Source organism: Megascapheus bottae, chromosome 17 (assembly GCF_031878675.1).
Source record: "Megascapheus bottae isolate mThoBot1 chromosome 17, mThoBot2.hap1, whole genome shotgun sequence".
NCBI lineage: Eukaryota > Metazoa > Chordata > Mammalia > Rodentia > Geomyidae > Megascapheus > Megascapheus bottae.
In genome coordinates this window covers 47,885,650-47,898,282 of record NC_143525.1, presented here as the reverse complement: position 1 = coordinate 47,898,282, position 12,633 = coordinate 47,885,650, and the positions used below count along the sequence as shown (strand labels likewise).

The following is a 12,633-nucleotide window of genomic DNA, read 5'->3' as shown; positions in this document are numbered from 1 at the left end:
CCACTCCATATTGGAGGTAGAAGGATTGGGGTGGCTCAGGGTAATTAAGGAAGTAGAGGCTAGGAGGCTGAGCCAACAGTAAGTCTACATACAGCCTTTCCTTACAGTTCCACTTTCTTGTTGGTCCTTCCTGGTCAATTACAACAATGTAAATAGTTCCTAGGTTTCCAATCCTGAAGCTTTGTGTTACATATTAAATTCTACGAGAAAATTCAGTCTGTGCTGACTATTGGCACTTGAAGGTCAATATGTCCTCAACTGCCTTCTCAACCTAGGTCTTCTTAATATCTTCTTGTCGTTTTTGACTGAACTGTTTAAATCACCTGACTCTTAATCTATTGTAAAACACACAGAGCTTGAACTTCAAGGTCCTTAGTATGATTTTCAGGGCTCACTGTGACTTGATCTCAGTTTACTTTTCAGGCATTTCTAATCTATGCTACAAAAGAATTCATTCCAATGAAAGGAAGCAAGCTTCTATTTCCCGAATATTTATTTTTTAAACATCTTCCCACCCCTTCTTATCAAAAGACTTCTACATCAGTCTTCCTAGGCTTACCACAGGCAGCTAAAAATATAGCTGTATTACTCTACATTGTGGTATACTTGTTACTACTCACATGGTAATTATTTCAGACCATGTTTCAATTGTGTGCATATATGGAAGTTTGTCTAAGTACACATACCATCATATACACGTGTACATCTTGAACTGGAAGCTTTCTTTGGGCACGGTCAAGACAGTATTACATGTACAGAAGTAAAAATATCACTGAATATCAGGTAGGGTTCTGACCTGGGAGGCTGGAAACAGTCATTATCTCAGTTCTCCTATAAGCTTGTATGGGACATTGGTTAAAAATTTGCATTCTAGGCCAGGAGTTTGTCCTAGTGGTAGAGCGCTTGCATGAGGACTGGGGGTTCAATTTCTTGGTACCACATAGGGCAGTGGTGCTATGGTTCAAGTGGTAGAGCTCAAGCCTTGAATAAGCCCAAGGAAAGTGTTCAGGCCCTGAGTTCAAGCCCCAGGACTGGCAAAAAAAAAAGAATTTACCTTCTATGTTAAGTTTCTTCCTCTGTAAAATGAATAGACTAGATTTGGGGGCCTGAAAGACTCGGCATTTATTCCACGTGAGTGGTATGACAGTACCCTCTAAGTTTTGGATTTTCAGTGGAAATTACAAATATGAAACCAGATTTTCATTATTTTGGAATTTAGGAACAGAACCATATAATGTGGAAAGTGATGGCACTCAAGAATGATGGCTAGTTTGGCAAGTGGAGTGATATTTGTGAGCCACACTATTATATGATTCTAGTGTTTTAATTTAAATTATGAATAGGGATTAAAATCCCTTCAAATGTATTTCCAGCATTTATAGAAATGGCATTTATTCTTTCTCATTTTAATTTCTTCCTGTAATGATTTATATGGAAATAATTCTTGATATAAAAAAGTAAAAGAGTTCATTAAACAATAAAATGAAGAATATGTTCATTGACAGTGAATACATACTGAAAAAGAAAAATGACCTCCATCAAAAATATCCACATCAAATTCCCTGGAACCTGGGAACTTTGCCTTCTGTGGCAAAAGATGTGATTGCATTAAGGACAGTGACAGGAAGGTGGGTTTATCTTGTAGAATTCAGGGGATCCCTAACCATCACAAATGTCCTTTTTAGATGGAAACAGATTTGACACAGGCACATGACAAAGTAGATAATGTACCCCAGGGACAGAGATGAGAATAATGTGAACATAAGTGAAAGAATACCCAGAGTCACCAAATGCTAGAAAAAGGGACAGAAACTCCAGAGAGAATGTTGCTCTCTGATACCATCATTTTGAACTTTTGGCCTCTAGAAATAGAAAGGATAGCTTTCTGATTTTTTTTTCTATTTAAAAAAAATTTTTTTTGGTTGGTTATGGAGTTTGAACTCTGGTCCTGGCACTGTCCCTGAGCTCTTCAGCTCTAGGTTATCACCCTAACCATCGAGCCACAGCATCATTTCTGGTTTTCTGGAGGTTGATTGGAGATGAGAGTCTCATGGACTTTAGGGCGCGGGCTGGCTTTGAACTGCAATCCTCAGATCTCAGCCTCCTGAGTAGCTAGGATTAGTAGTGTGAGCCACTGCACCCAGCTTGATAGCTTTCTGTTTTCTAAGCACCAATTTCTGACAAACTGTGACAGGAACTTCCGGAACCTAACAAACCAATTATATTTTTTTCTAGTTGTATTTTCATATCAATTTCTATTTTTATTATAGTATCTTCAGATAAATGTGGCTTATAATTATTTTAAAATAGTTTACTTTTCAAAATTAATTTGAGAAGTAATACAGTAAAGCTTCTTTAGCTCTTGTAATTATGCTCTAACCTTGTGATATACAGGTGTGATCTGGTCTACACTGCTGGGCCTTTTTCTGTCATTGTAATACCCTCTTCATGTCACTCGACTTTTCATAATTCATTCCCTTAGCCAACTCTTTTACTTTTAGGATTCAACTTGATATCTCTCCCTCAAACAAGACTTTTCTATGCTCCTCACACTGTGATTCTTCAGTATAGCCCTTCCTTTTCTTCATTGTAATGATTCTGATGTATTTGTGTCCTTCACACAATTGCCACCTGCTTCTGGGCAGGGGCCATCCTATTCCTCCCTCTTTCTTTCTTCTTTTTTTTTATTTTGCCAGCCCTGGGGCTTGTACTCAGGGTTTGAGCACTATCCTTGGGCTTTTCCCTGAAGGTAGAGCTCTGCCACTTGAGCCACAGCACCACTTTTGGCTTCTTCTGTGTATGTGGTACCGAGGAATCGAACCCAGGGCTTTGTGCATGCTAAGCAAGTACTCTACTAGACCAAACTCCTGGCCCCTGTATTCCTCTTTCTACCCTATATCATAACACATCTCTGAGATTTATGGATCCATCAATTGTTCTTTACTGATTGCCATTATGTGAGCACACAGTATGTGCTTAATAAATGTTTGAAAATCAAGAAATCAATAAAGGTATGCCATTTTCTTCCAACAAAGAGATGAAACACACTGAGATAAACGATAAAAGTGTAATGACAAGAAAAGTAAATGGTAAAGAAAACAATGGATGGTTTCCCCACGAGGCTGCATGCAAACTGTCATGCTAAGAAAGTAAAGTAAGATACTCACACCACATCCCCTGCATAATGCCGAATTCGAAAATCACGATCAAACTCCAGGCTTTTGTCTGAGGCACAGAGCTAAGAGATTAACAAGAAATTATTTTGAAAACAGACAGTTTCACTTTCCTGAAAACATATTCTAACTTATTATGATTATGAGTGAAATCATATCATTTTGGGGCTTGATTTAAACAGGATTTACATGGAAAGACTGAATGTTCACCAGAAAGCAACACAGCCCAGACTCCATTTCCAGGTTCTGGAAAATGGAAGTGGAGTGGGGCTATTTCTGGTTCATGCTGTAATGGTGGAAGATACCCCCTCTTACTAGTCAGATGTAGAGGACAGTCCCTAGGGATGGAACAGCCACACAAGGGAAGAAGTCTAAGTCCCTGGAACAGAAAGTCTTCAGTTGTCTTCTGACACTTAAATTTTGGCTACTGACTTAATGCGACCAAGCTGCCTCTGCTCAACACTGCTTTCATCAGCATGTTCGGCTTGAGGAGGACTGGACTCAGTGTTTACTGTTTGCTAAGCATACACATCATACAATGCTCACAACCTACGGTTTTATCATCTCTCTTTTATACCTGGACTTAGAGAGGCTATGCAATTAGCACAGATCACACAGGTAGTCAGCAGAAGCTTTGGAAAGGACCCATAAAAGTAAACATAGCCAGGCACTGAAGGCTCACACCTGTAATCCTAGCTCACAGTCCAAAGCCAGCCAGGGTGAGGGAAGTCCATGACACTCTTATCTCACAATCTTATCCACCAGAAAACCAGAAGTGGTGCTGTGGCTCCAGTGATAGAGTGCTAGCCTTGAGCTGAAGAGCTCAGGGACAGCCCCCAGACCCAGAGTTCAAGCTGTACGAGTGACAAAACAAACAAACAAAAAAACCCCACAGCATAACGTCTGTGCAAACAGTGGATTGGTTCATCTGCCTGCTGAATTCTAGTTCAAGTCTGTCTCTCCACAGAAGATGAACTGAAGGGAAGCATTTTATGGAAAGACAGTTCTTGTATGGCAGTGGAAGTCTCCATGATGTTCTGCAACCTTTCTCATTACAGTAGCACCTACAGTTCTTCCTCTGAAGGATCATTGGGTATCCTACAGACTAATGCAAACACCTTAGCAAGAGCATAGAGTCCTGAGTTCAAGCCCCAATATGACACAAAAATTAAAAAAAAATCCATAACAGAAAAAAATGGATCAAACCAATTTGGTTGACAATTTACATTATTGCTATAAAGACCAAGTGAAAGATACTCCAAATTCTACACACTGTAAGAATGTGCAAGCACATATCCAATTAGCATGTATCAGAAATCTGTTGCATAAAGGAATATGACTAAAAGTTTAACTCAGAACCCTCACATTAAAATGTAGTTTGCAGTATCTGAAAACCAACTTGTAGCTAGATTTACGAATCCGCTAATAATTTGTTGATGATCTGAGCTTTAGCTAGCTGACTGTGAAAATTTTCAGTTCTGATTGCATAATCTCAAAGGGGATAACTCAAAAAATAGGTCTATTCATGCTAAAAAATGGCAGTGTTATCAGAGATGTATACAAAATCACGGTATTTTGCATAAATCAGAATTAAACATGGAAGAGAACTGCTTGGTCCTTTCTGCATGTGAACGAACATACTTGCTTATGGTTGCTGGACAAGCTGGTGTCTGTGGGGAAAAGTGGGTATGATCAGGTGCCACTTTCCTTTACAGGTTTCCTTACAAATACTAATGGGCAAATGCACTACAGCCAAGAACCAGAACTTGCTGCCACTTATTGCAGAGATGAGATTTACTTCTAACATTTTTTAAGAAATTAAAATTCATCAAAAATAGGAGTTAAAGAAAGGGTATCAATATATGTGAATTAATGTACCTTCTATCTGGCGAATATAATGTAACCCTTCCATTAATTATAAAAATATATGAAAAAAATAGGACTTAAAAGGATATCCAACTCATTGAAGAAACGAGTTTCCCCTATAACAACCAAAATGATGAGATTTGTCTGGTATCAAGAAAATCAGTCTGGAGAACCATGGTAGAAAACACATACACATTCTACAAATAAGAGTTACACTAAAAACAACAACAATGACAACAAAAAGGACAAAAGCTATTTCTGTGCCAGAATTATCGGATACAGGCATAAAATTCTAGTACATGAACAAGGGCTCTGCACCCATTGGTTATAAATGACATCATGCCTTTTAAAGAACCAAGTTCATTTTTCCTACTTCTAGCAAATTATATAGCCTGGAGCGCCCTCTCCTGGATGCCATAATTTTAATAAATCTCATTCTGTAAACCAGAATGGCAAAATTATCCCATAGTAAGAGATTATTTAATGGAGTGTTACAGCTTTTTGCCTTATTGGACAGACATTTCTTTAGCCTAGTATAAAGTAATTTTACCCAGTCAAACAAGAATCCCATCTTACAGCTCAAAATGAAACAAAGATCTCATTAATTACCTTTCTGCTAGAAAAATGACCATGTTTGCCCAATTTACTGTTAAGGGCTTCTAGAAACATTCCATCAGTGACTTTGCCGACATTCATGCAAGCATCATCCAGGAGGGCAATGATGCCTTTGTGTTGCTGCTCCACGAGATCCACAATGATCTGGTTGTTGAAGTAATCTATCTGTAAGACACAGAAAAGAGGCTAATTTCAAGGGGACAGAGATCAGAGTGGAAAAACACCAGGGTGCAGCCATTTGCTTTGAGAGCTTAGGTAAAATACCTGAGGCCAAATATATGTACAGAACTAATGAAGTATGACACTAAATAAGAGTTTTTATTTCTCAATTTCTTCATTAACTTTACACTGTGAAAACCTTTTGTTAGAGATCCTGTAGCTTCAGAAAAGATTACAAAGTAGACCACATTTCCCCCCCTCTGAATTCTTATTTTAATATTGTCTCCCTATTCCACACCTCTCCCCATTCTTTTGTACTCCCAGTCCTCCAATCTGTTTGCTGTTAACCACAGATTGAGCTTCCATGAAGTACTAATGAATAACTTTAGAGTATTATTTAATGTATTACTTGATAATAATGTCAAAGCATACACTTGCAGTTTTGATTATGTGACCCTCAGGGACTAAAGTCCAAAAGAGAATTCCTATAGTTTCTCCAAAGAGAACAACGACATATATGAAGCCAGTGCTGGTGGTTCGTACCCGTAGCTACTTGCAAGGTGAAGGATGGCAGGATTATGGAGATCAGCTCCAAGAGACCTCATGCCCAACCGTAGCTGGGTACTATCCATCTATCATCCCAGTTAAGGTAGAAAGCATAAGAGATTCATGGTCCAGGCTGACATGGAAAAAAGTAAGACCATGTCTATTTGATACTAAAGAAATTATTATTAGCTTTTGAGATGTAATAAAAGCACCGTGGTTATCATTTTTAAATAAGAACAATTCTCTCTCAGAGAAATACACAGATACAAATGTGATGTCTGAGATTTATTTCTAATGAACCTGGGGTGCACAGGTATGGAGCAGAAGGTACAAGAAAGGCAATCCACAGATCACTACTAAGGTAAGGTGCTGGGTCAGGTATTTATTATACTCTTCCTTTGTTCATGTTTCAAAATTTTTTATGATAAAAATTTTTAAATATTTTTATTGTAATTAATAAAAGGGTTACATGATATTTGCCAGATAGAAGGTGCATTAATTCATATACATTGATACCCTTTCACATGTCTTGGTACCCATTACCCTCCCCCCACCCTACCCCACCCCACCCCCATCTTGGTTTTCCCCCCTTCCCTATCCAATTTCAAATAACCAAATACGCATTTATCCAATATATCAGATAACAAAGTGAGATACTGTAACAATATGAAATAACCAAGGGATAGCAAAGGAGATGAGAGATAACATAGTACATTAAGGACAACAGTCATTTGTTATATGGCTTTTGTTTCAATATCCTGGAGGTCCTTTCAATTAGCTTCATACTATATGTCCTTATGTATCCAGGTTTTGCTCTATTGCAGATCTCTGCTAGTGGAGCCCAAGGTTTCTACTGATTATGACAAATGAGGGAAACCATTGAGCCTAAGTTCCTTTGAGTCTGGCTTACTCCACTTAATATGATTTTCTGTAAATCTTTCCATGGACAGATCAACAAGGCAAAAACTCAACAGAGAAACCTTAGAACTGAACAACTATATAGACCAACTAGATCTAACAGACATCTGCAGAATATTACACCCAGCAACAACACAATATACATTTTTCTCAGCAGCACATGGAACATTTTCCAAAATAGATCACATCTTAGGCCATAAAACAAACCTGGACAGATTCAGAAACACTGAAATTATTCCATGCACGCTCTCAGACCACAAAGGCATCAAATTGGAACTGAACACACATCTCCACCAATGAAAACCTTGTAACTCATGGAGACTGAACAACACATTGTTGAATCACCAATGGGTCATTGAAGAGATCACAACAGAAATCCAACAGTTTATGAAATTTAACAATAGGGAGCATACAAAATACCAACTCCTTTGGGACACAGCAAAGGCAGTACTCAGAGGAAAATTTATAGCGCTGAGTGCCTACAACAAGTTGGAAAAATCGCAAACCAACAAGTTAATGTGTCACCTTAAGCTCCTGGAAAAAGAGCAACAAACCAACCCTAATCCCAGTAGAAGAAAGCAAATTATTAAAATCAAAGCAGAATTAAATGATTTGGAATCCAAAAAAACTATAGAAAGAATCAACAAAACAAGGAGTTGGTTCTTTGAAAGAATTAACAAAATTGACAAACCCTTAGCAAATCTTACCAAAAAAAGAAGAGAGCATATCGAAATAAACAAAATAGCAGATGAAAATGGTAATATCACGACAGAAATTACCAAGATCCAGAATATCATGAGGGAATACTTCTCAAACCTTTATGCCAACAAATTTGAGAATCTAGAAGAAATGGATGAATTCCTAGCCAATATTAACATACCCACGCTGAACCAAGAAGAACTAACCCAACTCAACAGGCCTATTTCAAGCTCTGAAATAGAAATGGCAATTTTAGAGAACTTCCACCTAAGAAAAGCCCAGGGCCAGATGGATTCACAGCTGAATTCTATAAGGTCTTCAAAGCAGAGCTCACATCAATACTCCTCAAGCTCTTCAACAAAATTGAAAATGAAGGTTCTTTACTAAACTCATTCTATGAAGCCAGTATAACCCTCATCCCCAAACCAGACAGAGATTCATCAAAGAAAGAGAACTATAGACCTATATCTTTGATGAACATTGATGCAAAACTTCTCAACAAAATACTGGCCAACCGTCTACAACATCAAAAAAATTATACACTATGATCAAACTGGATTCATCACAGGGAGCCAACATACGCAAATCAATTAATATAATTCAACACATCAATAGGAGCAAGGACAAAAATCACATGATTGTCTCAATAGATGCGGAAAAGGCATTTGACAAGATCCAACACCCCTTTATGTTAAAAGCTCTGGAGAAACTAGGAATCCATGGAACAATCCTCAATATAATAAAGGCTGTGTATGACAAACCCACTTCTAGTATTACACTTAATGGTGAAAATCTAAAGCCATTCCCTCTAAAATCAGGAACAAGACAAGGATGCCCAGTCTCTCCACTCCTCTTTAACATAGTATTAGAATTCCTAGCCAGTGCAATAAGGCAAGAAGCAAGCATAAAGGGGATCCAAGTAGGGAAAGAGGAAGTAAAACTATCCCTCTTTGCAGATGACATGATTCTGTATTTAAAGAATCCTATAGACTCTACTCCCAAGCTCCTTGAGCTGATTCAAACTTTGGAAGGGTAGCAGGCTATAAAATTAACCCTCAAAAATCAACTGCCTTCCTTTATGCCAGTAGTGAGAGGAACGAGGCAATAATCAGCAAAGCAACTCCTTTCACAATAGCCTCAAAGAAAATAAAGTACCTAGGAATTAGCTTAACTAAGAATGTAAAGGACCTTTTTGATGAAAACTTTAAAACCCTAAAAAAGGAAATTAAAGCAGAACTAAGGACATGGAAAAACCTCCCATGCTCCTGGATTGGAAGAATCAACATTGTGAAAATGATAAAAATTTTTTAAGTTAACTAATATTTTCAAAAGTTTCAGGGTTTAAGAGAAATACCTAGAACAGAGAATCTAATTTTGGAAGGATGACTGGCATACAGTTACTGTTATTTTGGGTTAGCCTTCTGTTCCTTCTTGGAAACATATTTCTTAACTCACTTAGCTCAGAACTTCTAAATTTTTAGGACTGTTCGTCATTTCTCAGATGTGAAATAACCTACCACAATTGTTATTCTTTTCTTTATCAGCTGTGTCAATAGAAGTTGTCATTCTGATTGTGACAAGCTATTTTTTTGACCAGTAATCCAGACTCACATCTGAATAAGTTGTGAGAAAAAATTCTAAGATCTATTCTTAAGAAGTTTCATATAAACTTAACTGAATAGAATTACAGTGCAAATGTGCTTTGAGAGTTTGCTATTTAAGTTAAATTATAGGTAGCTTTTCAATTAACTGACAATTTTGATTTCTTTTGGAAGTTTACATTAACATACTTCAGCAGCAACAATCATGGTATTCTAATGTTTAATACATGATGGAAGTTAACGATGCAATTTTAGGTAGGAAAGCTATTGAGCTATTTTCTCCTTTTTTCCCTCCAGAATGAGAGAAAAAAATTAAAAAAAATAGGAAAGTAGGAAGGAATATAATAGTATGACATTCAAATAGCTTTTCGCTGCTACTATGTTGGATGTCAAGAAACAAATATTGGTTTTCTTTTTATTGTGTGGCAAAGAGGGTAAACACAGTTTTGGGGCTGGGAGTTTGGCCTAGTGGTAGAGTGTTTGCCTAGCATGCACAAGGTCCCTGGTTCAATTCCTTGGTACCACATATAGAAAAGTCAGAAATGGTGCTGTGGCTCAAGTGGTAGAGCACTAACTAGCCTTGAGAAAGCCCAAAGACAGTGTTCAGGCCCTGAGTTCAACAACTAGAACTGGCAAAACAAAACAAAAACACAGTTTTGTAAACAGAATTGTATGGAAACCACAAGTTTTTGTATCTTTCCAATATACTCTCAAAATAAATTTAAAACACAAATTTATAAGAAAGATTACTCATTTCTTTTCATGAGCAAGAGGATAGGAATAAGGAAGCTAAAAAGTCATGCCTTTTAGTTGTCATCTCTGAGGTTTATACTTTGGGAGTCTTGCCTTGGGTATACCTCACCTGATTAGTTTGCCTCTGACACTTATTCATGCTCAGAAAGAGCTGTGAAAAGAAAGGTGATAACAAAGGAAAGCAAATGGAAATGAAAGACAGTATAAAGTGTTCTAATGCACAGGCTTTAAAGAATATGAACATTAATAAGGCACTGGTAGCTCATGAATATAATCCTAGCTACTCAGGAGGCTAAGATCTGAGGATTGCAGTTCAAAGCCAGCCCAGGCAGAAGAGTCCCCATGAGACTTTTATCTTTAATTAACCACTCAAAAATCAGAAGTGGATCTGTGGCTCAAGTGGTAGAGCGCTAGCCTTTAGCACGAAGAGGCTCAGAGACAGTGACTAGGCTCTGAGTTCAAAGCACTACAACCATCAACAACGAATGAACATCATCAACTGAAGACAGTAAAATGACATTTTGTTTGCATAGTGAAGAAGTAAAAGAAAGGGAAAGAAGAAAGTAGATTTGAAAGCTAAGTTTCACTAATCTAGACAAAACTTACTATTTTTTGAATAATTCTAAGCTTTAGTGGACACGTAAGAATCAGAAGTCCTCGGGTTCAGCCATCCAGTGAAAATATTAGTCTTATTAGTTCTATCTTAGATTTCTTTATTGGCACTCAGGGAACTCCATCAAATTAGAAAAATGTTACTACTTTGAAAATGAACTAAATTACAAAGCCCCCAAAGGAAAGCTAAGGTTCAGATGTTTCCCATACTCACAAAAAACACCTAAATGACCTAAATGATAAGACCTGATTTTACCAACAACAGTGAAACATTCAGACATTTTCCACAAGTATACTCACATGCTTCCAAGGAATACCCTCCCGCTGGTATTCCTCTTGCTCTTGCTTCAACACCAGCTGAATGAATAACTGCTGCAGTTTCTCATTGCAGTAATTGATGCAGAACTGTTCAAAGCTACATTAAGAAGAATAGATTAGGTTTAAACAAATACAAATTAGCAACAAGAGTTTTAAGCATTTTCCTCTCATTTACCTGTTGTTGTCAAAGATTTCAAAGCCATATATATCTAACACACCAATAACAGTGTTTTTCCCATGGATTGTGGTGTCATAGTTCTTCACCTCAATAATGTCATTGATGCGAGTGACAATCCAACAAAAAAGACGCTCATATATTGCCTGAGAGAAAAAAATGACACCATAAGTTTTTGTTGTTGTTTTGTCGGTCACAGAGCTTGAACTCTGGGCCCAGGGGGCTGTCCCTGAGCTCTTCAGCTCAAGGCTACCATCCTACCCCTTGAGCCACAGTGCCACTTTTGGTTTTCTAGTGATTATTTGGAGATAAGAGTCTTACTGTCTTTAGTGCCTAGGATGGCTCTGAACCTCGAATCTCAGAGCTCAGCCTCATGAGTAGCCAGGATTACAGGCATGAACCATCACACCCAGCTACACCATAAGTTCTTGTCAATTTGGGACTGAGTTCTCTATTGAGATTTGTGATGTTTTAAGATTCCTGTCTGCCTTTTTCTTACTATTTTCCACTGGCTAAGCAGAGCAATTAGGAATATGTATTAGCTCATAGTTGTTTTCATTTGCCGTTCTGGCAATGTTCATATCTGGGGAGTCTGAACTGAGACTGTGATGGTCAGAAAGTCTCACCATTTCTTTTTTATTTTTGGTGGTATCAAGGACTGAACTCAGGGCCTTCTATTACCAGGCAAGTAGTCTACCATCTGAGCCATGCTCAATCCTTTGTTTAGTGTTTTTTTTCAGACAGGATCTCATGCTTCTGCTTGGGACTGGCCTTAGACCTCCATCCTTCTACCTGTCTTCCCAGTAGCTGTGATTACAGGGATGTGCCATGACACCTAGCTTGTTTTTGAGTATACTACTATACCTAGCTCACCATTGTGACAGCCTTAGCTTGCTGTCAACTGAATGTATCCTCACAAGGATTCCTTCATACAGCTGAGATAAACAAGATGCAAATCCAGTCTCACCTTGGCAAAGGCATCTCTGCCATAGCTAGCTTCTTGCTCCGTGTGCTGCTTGTCAATGATGTCACGGCCTGTAGCCACAGTCCGGTAAAGAAGGGCTTTCTCAAGCATGTCTGTCTTAGTAGATAGCAATTCTGCTATTATAGACACAACCTTGCCATTCTCAATAAGGGGCGTGTCACCATCTAACATAAATTTTAAATTTCCCTATATCAAATATGAAAACAAAACACA

The 12,633-nt window shown here is 37.9% G+C and overlaps 1 protein-coding gene across 1 annotated transcript in view; it reads right to left on the bottom strand.

Moving 5' to 3' along the window:
- Positions 1-12,633, bottom strand: part of Myo1d (myosin ID) — a 280,575-nt gene that overhangs the window by 175,978 nt on the left and 91,964 nt on the right. The window contains exons 8-12 of the mRNA XM_090351261.1: positions 12,403-12,606; positions 11,436-11,581; positions 11,243-11,357; positions 5,649-5,819; positions 3,168-3,238 (exon numbers count right to left, since the gene is read on the bottom strand). Of these exons, the coding sequence (XP_090207387.1) occupies positions 3,168-3,238; positions 5,649-5,819; positions 11,243-11,357; positions 11,436-11,581; positions 12,403-12,606 (707 nt within the window). The remainder of the gene's footprint in view (positions 1-3,167; positions 3,239-5,648; positions 5,820-11,242; positions 11,358-11,435; positions 11,582-12,402; positions 12,607-12,633) is intronic.